At 34.8% G+C, this 15,288-nt stretch overlaps 1 protein-coding gene across 1 annotated transcript in view; it reads right to left on the reverse strand.

The window, feature by feature from the left end:
* Positions 1-1,002: 1,002 nt before the first annotated feature.
* The window catches only part of LOC112455391, a 40,212-nt gene continuing 25,926 nt past the window's right edge, over positions 1,003-15,288 (reverse strand). Inside the window, exons 8-10 of the mRNA XM_025017290.1 lie at positions 8,787-8,972; positions 6,411-6,495; positions 1,003-1,822 (exon numbers count right to left, since the gene is read on the reverse strand). Of these exons, the coding sequence (XP_024873058.1) occupies positions 1,753-1,822; positions 6,411-6,495; positions 8,787-8,972 (341 nt within the window). The 3' untranslated portion in view covers positions 1,003-1,752. The remainder of the gene's footprint in view (positions 1,823-6,410; positions 6,496-8,786; positions 8,973-15,288) is intronic.

Consider the following 15,288-nt stretch of genomic DNA (forward strand, 5'->3'; position numbering starts at 1 on the left):
TGTGACTCGTTTCTTATTAATGAACTTATATATTTCGTCAATGAGAGCGTCCTCTGTTCTTATATGTCTGGAAGTACATTCCTCAATATCGCGTGACTGAAATCGTAGTAGATCACTCCCGCACTGTTTAGTATTATCGAATCACGCCTTGGTTTTTTTATTATGCTAGTACTCGGCGATTCTAGGAATTCGCTAATCAAAAAGAATAAATAACGGTGTAGCAAAAACAGAGATTTTTCTTTATGATGGCGCATATAATTAAATAGTACAAATATATTTTACTTCATACTCATATGCCAACCCCATTATATGAACACGAATGTTTAAATAAAAAATTTAAGAAAGAATACATTTTAGGTGGAAATTTCACTCCGGCCTCCATAACTAATTGTAATTAAATTGGATGTATTATAAAACTGTCATATGGGAAAATTAAATCAAATAACTGTCAATTCGATTTATTTATCCCTTATAGAAATTTAATACTGTAAGTGATTATTTGGCTAGTAATTAATTACTTATTTTGAGTATTAAAATCATTAAAAACAGTATTTTTAATACTCTAAATAAGTAATTAATCACTAGCCAAATAATCACTTATTACAGTATTTTTAATTTTTTTTCGTTTTGGAAGTTAAAACCGATCTAATTTTTGTGCGTACTTTAATTCTACACCAAATTTTTGCAATTCCGTAAAGCCAATTAAAAGTGGTTTGCTTTTAACTAAATGTCGGTAATTACTGCTACTATAGGATCACCTTAAAAAAGCCGTGTAAAAAATGTTAATGTTGACGTTTTTCTGCGATGCTGATTGATATTCTCTCACTACGCTTTACTTTGGCTGCTTTTCGATGTTCACTGCTAATACTGAAAATCTATAGTTTACGTCACGTATACTATACGTGAATATCAAAACGCAGCCTTCGTGAGTATGTATCATCGCATATTTTGAGTTTTGTGTATCAAGGAGTTAATATAGTGTAATATAATAGTACATAAAGCTTTGACAACACTGCTACGAAAACGTTGATTTATTTTTAACTTATCTACAATCTTGGACGAAGTATAGAATATATTATTTCCTTACATTATAATACAGAATTACGTAAATATGCATATGTAAGACATAATAGGCTCGCGAGTTACATGGCGCCGAACCAATACAGTCCGTTTATACTTAAAATGTTTTCATGAGACACTGGGCCTTATTTTGGCAGCGTACTTTGCTCTAAGCGCAACTACTTTTGAACATTATTTTTCGAAATAAGTCGCAAATGCGGTACATTTAAGGAAGGTTTTCTGTCAACGTGAAATGACAATCAATCAGATACGCTTAGCACTTAGCAGTAAACGTGCGAGAAATAAAATGCATGACTTCGACTGTATATATTCTCCGCGCGTTTTCAGTGTCAAGCGTAGCGTCGTCCGGCTTCAAATTTTATATCTCCGATTTAATGCGAATGTAACGAGGGAAAGATCACGGAATTCAAACAGTCACGTTTCTGCGCCATGTGCACGGCAGGATGCACGCACACGACTTCGAATATTGCGAGAAGACACGTGTCTCTCTCTTAGCTTCTTCGAGCGCGACTCCTTCAGCTAATTGCACGGGATTATCGCGAGAACTTCGGTGTCCTTCATCAGAGATCGATCCTGCGGCGTCTTCGCGATGACCCCCGAATTCCACGTGGACATCAGTGACTTTTCGTCGACACCGGTGGCCATGTGCGCGATTAGTCCGGGCCTCTGACATCACACGTTGGGCACGTCAGGTGGGCCTCGAAGGGCCATTTCTTCGCCCTGCGTCTCGGCAGAGAGCTTTCTAAAACAGAAAAAGACTTGTTTATGTGTTGCCTTTCACGCCGCTGTATTTCGTTCGATTAAATTTCCGTTTCCAATTATCTTGTAATATTCCGACAGAAATTGAAGCGATAATATTGGAAATAATAAGGAAGATATTGGGATTTTTTCCATTACGTAATAATTTTACGTGTTACGTTTTATGAATGCTTCAAATCCTTGTGTAAAGCTTTTTAAGCAGTTTTTGCAGTTAATAATAAAAAAATTTAATTAATTTTATAAAGGGGCTCTAGCGAACAAAGCTCGTTCTTAGTGCTTATCATTATATATTACAAGCGAATATAACATTCCAATTTAAAACTGCGAGCCGATAAATGTCGGACTGTCGACCAGTCGAATTGGTACGACGCCCTACACGGAATGAGGGAGGTTCCAAGTTCGAATCCTGGCTGAGGTAATATTTTTCGCAATAATTTCTTTACAGTTTATAGATAATTAAATCGCGTCGATTTAATTCCGAGGAGGAAAGGGTTTTTAATGTTCCAACGATAGCGTTCCAATGTGTTTCAGTCCGACGTTTATCGACTCGCAGTTTTAAATTGGAATGTATATGTATTTCGTCGCTTTTGTAATATATAATTATAAGCACTAAGAACGAGCTTTGTTCGCTAGCCCTTTTATGAAATTATTTATATTATGCGAACATGACAATCTTATTGTTTAATAAAAATTTAATACTTTATTTTCTTTACGTGAATTTATTTCTCTTATTTTATTTTATATAATTTCTTTTTACTTTATATATACACATGTATATAAGTTAGGTATGTATTATAAAGAAATAAAATGAAAAAACCACGTAAAGAAAAATAAAACTAAATTTTTATCACATATATGTATGTATATATATAGATGTATATGCATATGTGTTTTGAGAAATTTTAATTTTGTTTTGTGTAATTTTTATTCTAACAAATTGAATTATTATCAATATTTATTTTTATTTATTGTTTAGAGAATTGGATAATATCCTCAATTTTAACTTAATGTCGCATTTTTCTATTCTTGTTTTCACATTCTTCTGCGCGGTATCCATTACTTTAAGTGTAAGTCATTGAATTAATTCATGCAGCGACTATTAAGAATTATATGAATACGGTCCATTATTTATTAGATACATGAATATTAATTGCTACACTTTTCACAGCGCGTAAAAGTGCACAAGCGTAACATTGATAAAAGTCCATTATTGTCTCGATTATATCAGCATTTGAAAAGATTTTATCTCGGATTTCGTATATTATATTTAACAGACAGAAAAAAAAAATTCAAAATCATAATTCATTCCGATTGTAACGTTACTCCTCCCTCGTGCCGACTATATTAGCGTTTTTCATTGGCAGAACTGGTGCGCACTCAGTGCACATTATAAAGCCGTCGTACACAGACCAACGTAAAGTGTTTAATATAAACGGGTTAAATCATGAAATCCTCAATATTCTTCATTGTACTATTTGGTAAAATATGTACTGGATATTTTATCAGTCGAAATATTTGCATTTTACTTTAAATATTAGAGATTAAATCAGTGTACAACGGCTTTAATGTGCACTGAGTGCGCGCACCAGTTCTGCCAATGAAAAACGCTATATTTTACGTGTCCGAAAGGATTTTGCATGCATTACATTATTTCTCATGCTGCAATGCCGACAAAGCGCATAATATATCAATATGTACTCGAGGATCTGCACGTAATTTCGGATCGATCGGATTGCAACGAATTAGCAAATTCAGGCAACGTTCTTTGAACTCCCAAAACGTGTCACATTAACAAGAATTAATACGATACCCGTGAGAGAACGCGCGATATCATATCAGCTCGCTCGTTGAAATCAATTCGAAATATATGTTTATATATTATACGATGCAGAGACATGTTCGGTTTATGTACGTTTTGATTTTGCGGCGCGCCGAGTGTTTACATAGTACGGCGCGTGTTTATTTTTTGCGGCGTACAGTGTGCCGTTGTCAACGAGCATTCATTCACATAGCGAGGCTCGAGCAAGTCAGCAGAGGCGTTGCCTAATTTATTCAGAAAACTTAGGACAGACTTCTATTTTTATAATTTTACATTTTAACATACACATTATGTATGTATATTTTAATATGTAGGTATATATATATATATATGTAAAATATATGTAATATATATATATATATATTGTACTGATTTCTCAAATGTTTTTCGTGTTACACGTTACGTACAATTATAATTAGAATTGCATTTAAAATCCCGACACGAATTATATAGATCGTCTAAAATAAAGGAATCTTTAGTCTATCTATTTGTCCAAATTAATCTGAAACGAAAACAATTTGAAAGAAGCGAAATATTCGGTAGACATAGACTTTGTAAACGCGTCGAATGTTTCCGTTAGGCGACACACGTTGCCTGGCACGGCTGGCACGTGGCGAGATGTTTACTTTTCGCAGCGTACGGCGAGCCGTTGGCGTTGTCCAGCGCACGTTCTGACCTTATCAATCGCGTCGCGAGGTTCAAGCAGGTATTATATAGGAAGCGGCGCGAGTCGTTCCGCATCCATCCGCATATCATCGCGTCATTACATTTCAAGGCGATTATCTCTCGCGATTATTCCGCACAGACCGACGACTCGCAAGCGTGCGGGGATCGAAGTAATTGAAATATCTATCAATCTATCTCGTCTATTCATTACAAAGCGGGCAGCGAAATAATAGAGAGAGGGAACGGAAGTAAATTATCCGATTGCAATTTATTCTACAATTATTTCCTTAATTTATTTTTGAACGCATGTCGCAGCGCGCTTGGAATTTTTCAGCGGATTTGGACGCGCTCGTCTGCCAATTTGCTCGTCTGCTCGTTTTGCGTTAAAAGCGCGGAATAGTATTGCCAATCAAGCAGCGAACAGCCGCGATACGTATATACGTCGATATCGTTTATTAATGATAAGAGCGCGTTTTATGGGACATGTTCGCGCGTTTCAAATGCATTTGCGCGCGCGATATCGAATTTGGGTTGTATATTTTCAGTCGATCTCATGTATTATCGATCGATTCTTAACCTCCTTAAGGTAAATCACGAATCAGTCGCGTCGCGTCGCGCGACATCGGATCGGAGTGAAGTTGCACCGGATTTAAATTTTTCGGTCGTTAACGGGACGCCTCGGGTGAGAAGCGGATCGCGCTACGGAGCCGAGCGGGCGTCACGACGCATAATTAGTAACTGTAGAGCCGTAATTAGCCGCGTGACTTGATACTCGTCATTCGCGTATCGCGTACGTGGCGTCGGTGATCAGTCGGGAATCGGGAGGATGCGTATTTCGCGAGATTTATTCGGTCAAGGTCCGTCACCCAACGCCGGTCGATTACGAGAATGTAGCCATATTGGCAGTATTCCGTGGATGTGTATCCTCGCGATCTTGCTCCGTATACTTATATATCCGAGGTATCATTTTCTTTCCAAATACGGAAAGTGCATGTAAAGGCTGTAGCATTATTCGGAACGTTGTTGAAATATTGCGAAAAAGAAAACCAAATAACGAAATATCATCGTTAAATAATGCGGTGGCGATCAGTGCGCGCGCGATCAAAATAATCATCTTATATTTTTGCGAGTTCCTAGTGTATGCGTGTACGTACCTAATATGTGTGTGTGTGTGTGTGTGTGTGTGTGTATCATAAAGGTTCGCAATGGTTCGCAGTAGCAACGGGCGAAAAAGAGAAGAGGAGGTGGCCCGGGGAGGCATCGGGCAACAGCGGAGCAACCGTGGAGTAAGCATTTTATATGACTCGTTTAATTTATTATTTTATACTTGCTTATTTATTTATTTCGGTGATAAAGATATTGTTTTACATATAACATAATGCATATAAAATATTTTAGATTATTTTCAAATATTACAAATGTATTTAAGAGATTTATAAGTAAAATTCGATGAATATCTGTATTTTCAACATTTTTAGATCTATGATTGTATAGATTATTACGCAGGGAATCAAAAATGAAAAAAATTCGAGGCGCGTGATAATTATTTTTCAAATATTAATTATTCTGATGCACTGTTATAATTTAAATGCATTCTCTTTTACAGATTACTACTCCGCTGCTGCTCATCGTACCCGTGAGTTTGAAATTATTTTTTACTTGCCGAAGTATAAAAAATGGAAATTAACAAAAATTATATTAAACGTATATAAAATGCTATATTAAATATATATATAAAAAATATCACACGCCGAACGAAAGATTGAAAACAAAGAATCGAAATAATTTTTAGTTAAAAAATTTGGACAACAATTGCAACATCAAAATTTTCTCTATTATTATTTATTCTTATAAATTACTCAATATCTAAATTCATCATTGAATCTTATGGTTTTTATCATATTTAAATGTTAAACATGCAGATTAAGTGAAAGTTGGATAAAAATTTTGCCACACTAATTACATCGCTGAAATGTTTCTTACAAAATCGTCAGATTTATAGTCGGACAAAGAATTCATCGGTCAATTGCCATTTTCTATATTTAGAAAATACATCAATGAAATACTAGTGAATGAGTTCACTTACCTCTTTCTAAACTGAAAGATGATATAAACGATGATCGCATTGCCGACGAACAGCAAAGCAATTAGGACCGTTGGCAGCACAACATCTGTAACACAATGCAGATTTGATTAATATCGATTGGTTAACGTGCTGTGTCATCGATGTTGATTCGATTTAGTGATACACTTTGGTCGCACGCGTTCAGAACCTCTCACATCACGAATTGCTGTCATTATTCTGCGCACTAATAAAATTATTGACTATCCGACGATCGTACGAGCAAATGACTAAAAATGAATATTTCTAATTTATCCATATTTATGACGCTGACAATAAAATGAATCAATCATATTGATAGTAAATACGAATAATGTATAAATGTCATAATTAAAATGTGTGTGTGTGTGTGGTCAAAGACATTTGGATAATAAATTGCAAAATTTTTAATTGGGAAACGTGTAAGTGTTAACGAACATGTACATTTATAATCCGATATCTGTCGGATTAATTATTTTAATTGTAATGTCAATAGAAATATTATTTCAGAAACTAAAAAGAAATACTTTATCCAAGAAAAGAATTGATTCATACAATAATATTTGAATTAATTTTTAATAGTAAAATAAAGTTTTTAATACACATATGTTAATCACACACACGCATACATGTATCGGTTGCGAAGTTAACATCAAAATATCTGATCATTTTGTAATAACATTCCTAATGTATTTCGTATTAAAAATAACTCTGCTATATCGTTGATTGATAACACAACAAAACATTTATGTTAATTGGCAATACAAAAACATTTATGCTAATATGATAATAAAACACGTATCGCGAGAGCATGAAAAATTCATAATGACAGCAATCCTGATCGTGCGGGCAGGTCCATCATCCGCCTCGGACCTCGCGTCATCATCTTTCGCCGAGCGTCATCAACCGTGGCATACTGAACTTTGGACGCTACGGCGAGTGATGACTGAGATTTCTTCCTCCAAGAGCCTTCCTGCTTGTTCGTGTATAATTTGATATTTTCAACACGTCGCCGTTTTTATCACGTTTACCTTTCGGCACTTACGTCTTTAGCCAAACAATATATCAAGCGACTCGTAAATCAATACTTGTTGCAAAAAATTATAATTTTTATAGCATATTTAATATCAAATATATTTCTGGCTTAAATTAAACATTCCGAAATAAATCTTGAGGAAAAAAATATATTCTTTTTCTTTTTCATAACTTTACGTATTACGTGTCATCTAGCTTTCTTAGAAATTAACTCGAAGCAATAATTGTTTTTATCTTCCTCTTCAATTTTTCTCTCTCGAAAACACGACATAAATCCTCTAGTAAACAATGGCAACAGCTTCATATTGAACCGAGTGTAATCGCACTTCAATTTCGAGTCAAATAGGGAACTTTTATTAATGTAATCGCGCAAACAGCACTGAGAGTGACTATTATTGCGAACTATTATTTCGCAACCGTGTTTAAAAGCAAATCTCTTTTTATCGCATTATTGATATGCTATTGGATCTCTCAAAAATTAATTGCTTTAAATTAGCAGCCTATAATTTCGACATTTACATTTATGCACTTTGCACATCAAAGAAGTATTTATTACTCGCGATTAATATAATCTCCTCGCTTCGTTGTATCTTATTACCACTTGTGTATCAATTTTAATCGCTTCCTAGCAAGATAATGTTTCTGATGACATTGTCGATATAATTCGGGTCATTAGCTTGTTGCACGTGAAATGTGACCGGCTAAAATCGGAATTGTAGATAAAATAAAAATATCAATCTAGAATTTTTAAAATTTAATATTAATTCAATAAAATGCAAAAAATCTTCAAAGCTTTTTTCGTGATATATAAAATAATATATTAACATCTAATTAAAAACTTTTATTGTAAGATTTGTGAACGTTAATTTTGCCTGTAAAATATAATTTTCATGAAAATAAAAATTAATTATTACTGCGCGAAATTAACAAGTCAAAAAAGTATTTCTCGTAAATATCACATATCTTATTATGTTGTAAATTCTTTCAAATTCGTAGATTTTATCTCATCGCGGCTTTGTTCTTCAAACACGAGTAAACGATATTTAGAAAATATATTCTTTTGGATCAGTTTTTCACAAATCTCGGCATTACCAAAAATGATGTAAGACTGCTGAAGCCTCCATTTCACGTGCGAACAGCCTAAGCTCGTGCATATCACACGGGACACTCGCGTCACTTTGACAACACGAGATACAGATAGCACGTACGACAACGACGTAATTATCGGATTATTCACTATCGGCTGAAATCAGACTATTACTTTCGAATCGAAGAAAATCGTCGTCGTATTCGCAGGAAAAAAAATCGTGAATTCAGTTCACTGACCTACGACGTAGTCCGCTTGCTTCATGATGGACGATTGCGCCGAATCCATAATGGGGCTGATGCTACCGCTCGCGACTGCGTCCTCGCCGCGTCCTATTCTCACCCCCGACCCAAGAATATTGTCCCCGGAGAGACTCGACAGATGATGGTGCTCGTTCTCTGCTTTCACGATCACCGCTGACGTGGCTGTGAACAAAATTAAAGTTTCGGCGTTATAGCAATCGGTCGCAGAATCGACAAAATAAGACTCGCCGAAAGTTGCTTCGCTTAAAGAAATTTAATACTTTGAAGTTTCGTTGAATACATTTTTTACATTATAATTTTTAACATGAATTTTATCAGAAAGACGTTATAATTTCCTATTTTAAATCAAGATTGAATTAAAGTCTAGCAGCTAAAAATTTCCCTCTTATAATTAATGTAAACTCCAAAGTTGGAATGAGAACATTCTGCAACATAAATAATAATCTGTGTCGTTTCCACTATATTCCTAAAATTTCGTAGATTAAAAATCCTTTTCAGTTTCATAATCTGACATATTTTACGTTCAGCTTTTTCCTTGTTTCACGAAAATACTGTACTTTAATATCTGCAATAGAGATAAAACGAATGCAAAAATGAGTAAAACAGTTTTACATTTTATCGAATAACCTTCTAATGCAACGCCACATAAATTCTACAGTCGCGATCGATGTTGTCGATAACTTCGGGGGTAATGCATGCGCGATGTAATCCGGATTTGCGCTGCAAGACTACAAACTCTGATAAGTCTGATATCGATACTTTGAAACAGTTGCCGATAAAAAACCAATCGGACAAGTCGTCCGAAAAGCCACGGTAACTTCGTGTATCGATCTCGACGATTCTCTCTGCGGTCAAAGGGAGGAATAAGCGATTGCGTAGGGGTGCTTTATTAACGGATCGATAGGGTCGCGGTTTCCGCGGGGGAAGTCGCATATTGTGCCTCGAATCGCATTCGAGCATCTTGATCTCCCGTATTCTGCTCTTTACAGCAACAATTACAGTGTCAGCGTTTGCTGCTCTATCCGATAGCCATTTAATTCTATTCTATTTTAATCTCATTAAACGTCTATTCATGTAACAATCGTGTATTTCAGAAAAAACAGACGTAAGAAAATTTCTTTTCAAAAATTGTTTTTAACCATTTTTTCTTTTTTATTTAAATAAATTATATCTCTAATAATGCAATCTGCTGACACAATTATATATTTTTTAAACAGATATAATATTATTAAAAAATGTATTTATTTAAAATAACCCAAAACTTTTCAATTTTAACACATTATATGTACAATGCATTGTTATTATTATAAATTATTATTATACAAATGGATTGATACATCACGTATATCACGTGACACGTGATAACAAAAAGTGCTTCAGCATATCTGCATTCTACATTTATCTTATAAAATGATATCGATATGATATATATACATAGATTATCGAGATATATGTATAAATTTTCGTGAACTAATTTTTTAAAATCTTTATTTTCTTATAATAAAAACGGAAAAATTGAATAAGAATGACATTTTAAATTATAATCTAATTCTGAAATTATATAAGAAAGACATATCCTGTGTCCGATATTTTCGTTCGTTTCAAATAGATGAAAATATATTTCGGCTTATCAAATTAGAAGATATGCAAACGATATGTTATAACAAATCATTGATTTATTATTTTTAATATTCGATCGCTCGAATAGCATCATATATTTATATGCATGTTAATATAATTATATTATTATTTAATGCAAAGGACTTATTCTCGACTCTAATTTTAAAAATCATATTAAATAAAATTATCAAGAAATGCAACTTTAAAGTAAAATTAGATTTCATTAAGAAAGTACACACTCACAATACGTGTTTTAAATCGTTTGTATCTCTTCTCGGAATACACACTATGTCCCGTACATGCATGTACTTCGTCTGACACATGCTTGCCAGAGCTTAAAGCAATCTGCCAAACCTAATATTATTAAACGGAAAAGGCTTTCCTGACTTCTTCGGCGAATTAAATAGGATCGCAAATTCAAGATAATTCCGGAGGAATCCGCGGATTGGCGTGTCGATAACTTGTACTCACGAGTACACGTACATACCGTTATATACGTCTCCCGATTCCGGAGCGCGGGTTTTTCCGTCGATCTCTCGAGGGAGACGCGCTCTCGCGAGAGAAGCCGACCCACATCCGGAGCAACCGCCCATAAAACACCGTTTACGACACAACACGCGTCCGTCGTTATCCCGGGTAACCGCAAGAAACACCCCCGGGCAGAACGCTTTTTTTCCTAACGTTAACACGATATGTTACCGTTACCGTTACCGCGAAACATATCCCGTGAATTATCCTCTTTCCCCGTCTCCCGGTAAATTGCGAAATTTCAACCTTCTCACCACAACCGCTCTGCCTTCGCTGAACGCTGTCACGCGGAGAAACGAAAAGCGTCGCGTTCTTTTGGCAAGTAGCGGAATCACGAACAAAGCGCTCGCACAAGTGCACGTTCCGATAAGAGTAATCTTAAAGCGTTACGCACATATGGGTGATAAGGCAACGAAGCTATAAACTGCTATAAAAGGAACGTTTATCTTTTGTTGCAGCTTATCATGGCTTGTTATGCCCAAAAAATATCAATTTTTGACACCAATGGCAATAATTTCATTAGGTACAATAACAACTTGTTTTATCGAGGATTGTTTACAGTTTACAGCTTAAGAATTACAAATTTTACGATCTTAATTTTTGGTAATTAACGGCTGTGAATTAATGGATGTAGCATATGACTTTGAACTGACATGAGAATAACTTGCGAAGGAAAGAATTAAAATAGAAGAATATCTAATTCCGTTTGTGTTAGAATTGAATATTTAATTTTTTGTCGAGATTGATCTTAGGATGTATTCGTTTTTTTTTTCATGTGTCCCACAAATTCGCATGAAAAACAGTTTGGAATTTTATCCCATTTTATTCTATTTTCTCAATGCAAAATTTATGAAGCGTATCATTCTCCTCTTACCCAAACTTCAACTCTCGTCTTCCGACTTTTCCGGCGCAGTTGGTCCAAGCTGCTAATGCAGAACTGACGATTCTACCGAATCATGCTAATATTTGCCGAGGCATGGTTGCGTTCACTGGAAGACGCGGTCTCGGAAAACCTTGCTCTTACTTCTCCCTTGAAACTAATTTTCACTCGACGAAGAAACGACGTTTTCTTCGGCTATGCTGCCACGCTACTCGCGAGCAAACGCTCCGTGATAACTATAAATACCACCATTTACACCGAGTGTTCCACAATTACCGGAGAGAATAAAACCGCATTGTGATTAATTCGAAGATAATTCTTCAGTAACGACCATGTCGAGAGAGAAATCCATTATTTATCGCGCTTTCCATACTTCGAATACTGTATGTTATAATTAAATTTCGAACTGCGATTCTCTATTAAAATAAAATCTACGTATTTCGCATTAATAAATAAAAATTTCGTCATCCATCTTCTATCACGAACCTCGGGCTTTGCGCAACAATAACGTCGCCTATTATCAACCTTAATTGCAACAAAAATTAGTTTGCCTGGGTATATTTTTTTCAATTTATTCAACCGGTCTACAAATGAGAAGGCTATAACAGGTCGTTTGAAGACACCCTGTGTATTCACACGTAGTGTGTTTATCCAAGCGCAAACGAACGTTGAATTATGAAGTAATTATCGCGCGACCGATGCACCTCGATAAGAGAAGATAATTAACGAAACGCGAAACATTCGTAAAAACTAATATTAGCGTTGCAAAAATTTCATAGCATTCTTACATTTTTTTTGCAAAATACCGAATCTAGAAATCTATAAAGATATTTCTTTGAATAATGTCTTACTTTTAAAATTTCTACATCTTGAATAACTTCTTATTTTTTTATTTTTATTAGTATATAATTACTGGTGGAAAAAAGAACATCAAGAACACTTTATCCCTACGATACCCGATAACGTTGTGTTAATTCATTCGCACAGTCGAGCATGATAAGAAAGACAAGATCGTACAACATATGGAAATCTTTATGGGGATATCTTACAGGTACATTAGTATAGTAAATATATCAGCCCTCCATGGTGTTCTTTTTTCCATGTCCACCAGTGTATTTATCATTAGTTAGAATTACAAATAAATATTACGAAATATTTAATCACTCATGTCAAAATCTTAAGACCTACTTTACCCGCAAAGATAATTACAATAAAGTTAAAAAATTACTCATGTAAAATTTGTACAAATTAACCTTCTGGAATTTTCGTATATTATACAAATTGTTCGTGTTTTACTTATCTATTTAATTATCTAATGTTATCTGGACTTTTTGTAGAATAAATTCAGTTACACGTAGAACAAATAAATTAATTGCTCTTTACATGATTAAAAAACTGCTTGGCACGAAACCCGTTACACAAGCATGTAAGCAAAGTCTAAAATTTCAAAAGTGACGCATTTTAAAATTGCATAATATAGATATCATCGTATTTATATTATCTTGTTATCTTGTTCAATTTTATCTTGTTCAATTTTTAACATAAGCTCCAAGTTAAGAATGATTGTTATTCGAATTTATATTCCTTCGCAATCAACATCCTTCAATTTAAAGGACGTAATACTTTGTCGCCTCCTGTAACTGTGGTTTTAATTAATTTGTGGCAATTCCAAACTCGTCCAATGTGACAGGACGAAAAGATCGGAGAGTTAAACTTCTAATGAAATTAAATTATTCAGACATCACTTATCGATTTATCCTGCGATAAAGGTTATAAATAAACTTTCCATTAAAAGTTAAAACGTTTGTTTTAGGTCCTCCGTTTCAAATATACTTAAAATCGAATTTACGCGATTATTTGAAACTTGTCTTCGAAATATAGAGTGTGCCATGAATTGGGAAATATGTACCTGATTTAAACTTTTATTTTAATCATTAAGTAAGTTAATATTTCAAATAAAATTAGAAATTATAATATATATATATATATATATATATATATACATATAACCTTCTAGTGCCGTTTAACGATCATTGATGATCATGTTGGCTACTATCAGTCATTATCATGATTTTCCTGGGAAAGAACTGCGCTACCTTCGGTGAGATCGCCATTATACCTCGGCCATTACCTTGCTAGAGGTGACGATCGAATAAAAACCAATATTTACAATTAGTCCGATTTAGAACTCGGATCAAAACAGCGTACGTCTCTCTGCGCCACGATCGCTACAATGCAGCACATATTTAAATATATTTTAACATATATTAGACTACATATACGAAAATATCCATTTGCAACATATATATAATGAAATATCGCGATAAATCTCGTGTTTTCCTTCCACTTTTCCAAATGAAAGTCGCTTAGGTCAAGTAGATTATTTTCAGAGAGTAATTAATATAATCATGTAGTTGCCCCTCGAGTCGGGATGTTTATTTTTTTTTTTTCATTCTTCAAGCTTAGCATGCGAACATGCAAGCGCGCACGCGACAGTCGTATGATCTCCACGAGTAACTTCCGTCGTATGATCACGGGTGAAAAAGAAGAGAAGAAAAATTAAAGGGGCCACGTATGTCAATAATAACCGAGAGGCGCTCGCTCAGCGAAAACTCACTCGAGGGAGGGAGTCATCGTACGATGCGTTATCGCGACTCAATGTGGGAACATTTCGATGCAACTCGCTGATTCCCCCATAGGTCATCGGGTATCGGTGACTCCGATGCGTTCGTTATATTTTTTTTCCTCCATTCCATGTGTGGAGCACGCGTCAGTCACGACGCTAATACACACGATTTCTTGAGCGAACAGATCGTCCGATAAACACGTGAGAGATAACAGAGCTTGTCCTACCGAATGATTAAATGGACTGAAGTAAATACAACGGACAGTTCGTTACGATAATGGCCAAAACGGATTGTTGTGTTTCGGAGTCGTGCCTTTCGCGAGATTGCCCGGCTGAGTAACAGTGGCGGATTCTGAATGAGAACTAACTGCGGTAAATTAAGATGATTACTGACAAAATGGACACTGTGTACTCTTCAAATGAATTGACCGCGTGCAAAAATTTTCTCCTCTGAAATAAACCGTGACAGACGTATAAATATTTTGAATAAAGATATAAATGCACAGTATTATTCTGTGACTTCTGTTTTTCAAATAAATTCTGTTTCGTATACATATTTATAAATACAGACAGTATAAATATATCATACTTTCAGATTTATATATTTTTTAAAATAAATTTTGGTCTTCTAAAATTTTTTGTGAATTTAGAAATATGGAGATACTAGTAATCTATTTTTCAACAAGTCAATCACAGCTAAAAAGGATAAATTTCAAAATAATAGTTCCTTTTTTTGTTATCAAAAGTATCACTGTCTTTTCAAACACGTAAAGGATGGAATAAATATCACGTGTCGTATACCGTAACAGAAACGCACTAAAACG

This window comes from Temnothorax curvispinosus, unplaced genomic scaffold (genome assembly GCF_003070985.1).
Source record: "Temnothorax curvispinosus isolate PA1 unplaced genomic scaffold, ASM307098v1 QBEX01006035.1, whole genome shotgun sequence".
Classification (NCBI taxonomy): Eukaryota; Metazoa; Arthropoda; class Insecta; order Hymenoptera; family Formicidae; genus Temnothorax; species Temnothorax curvispinosus.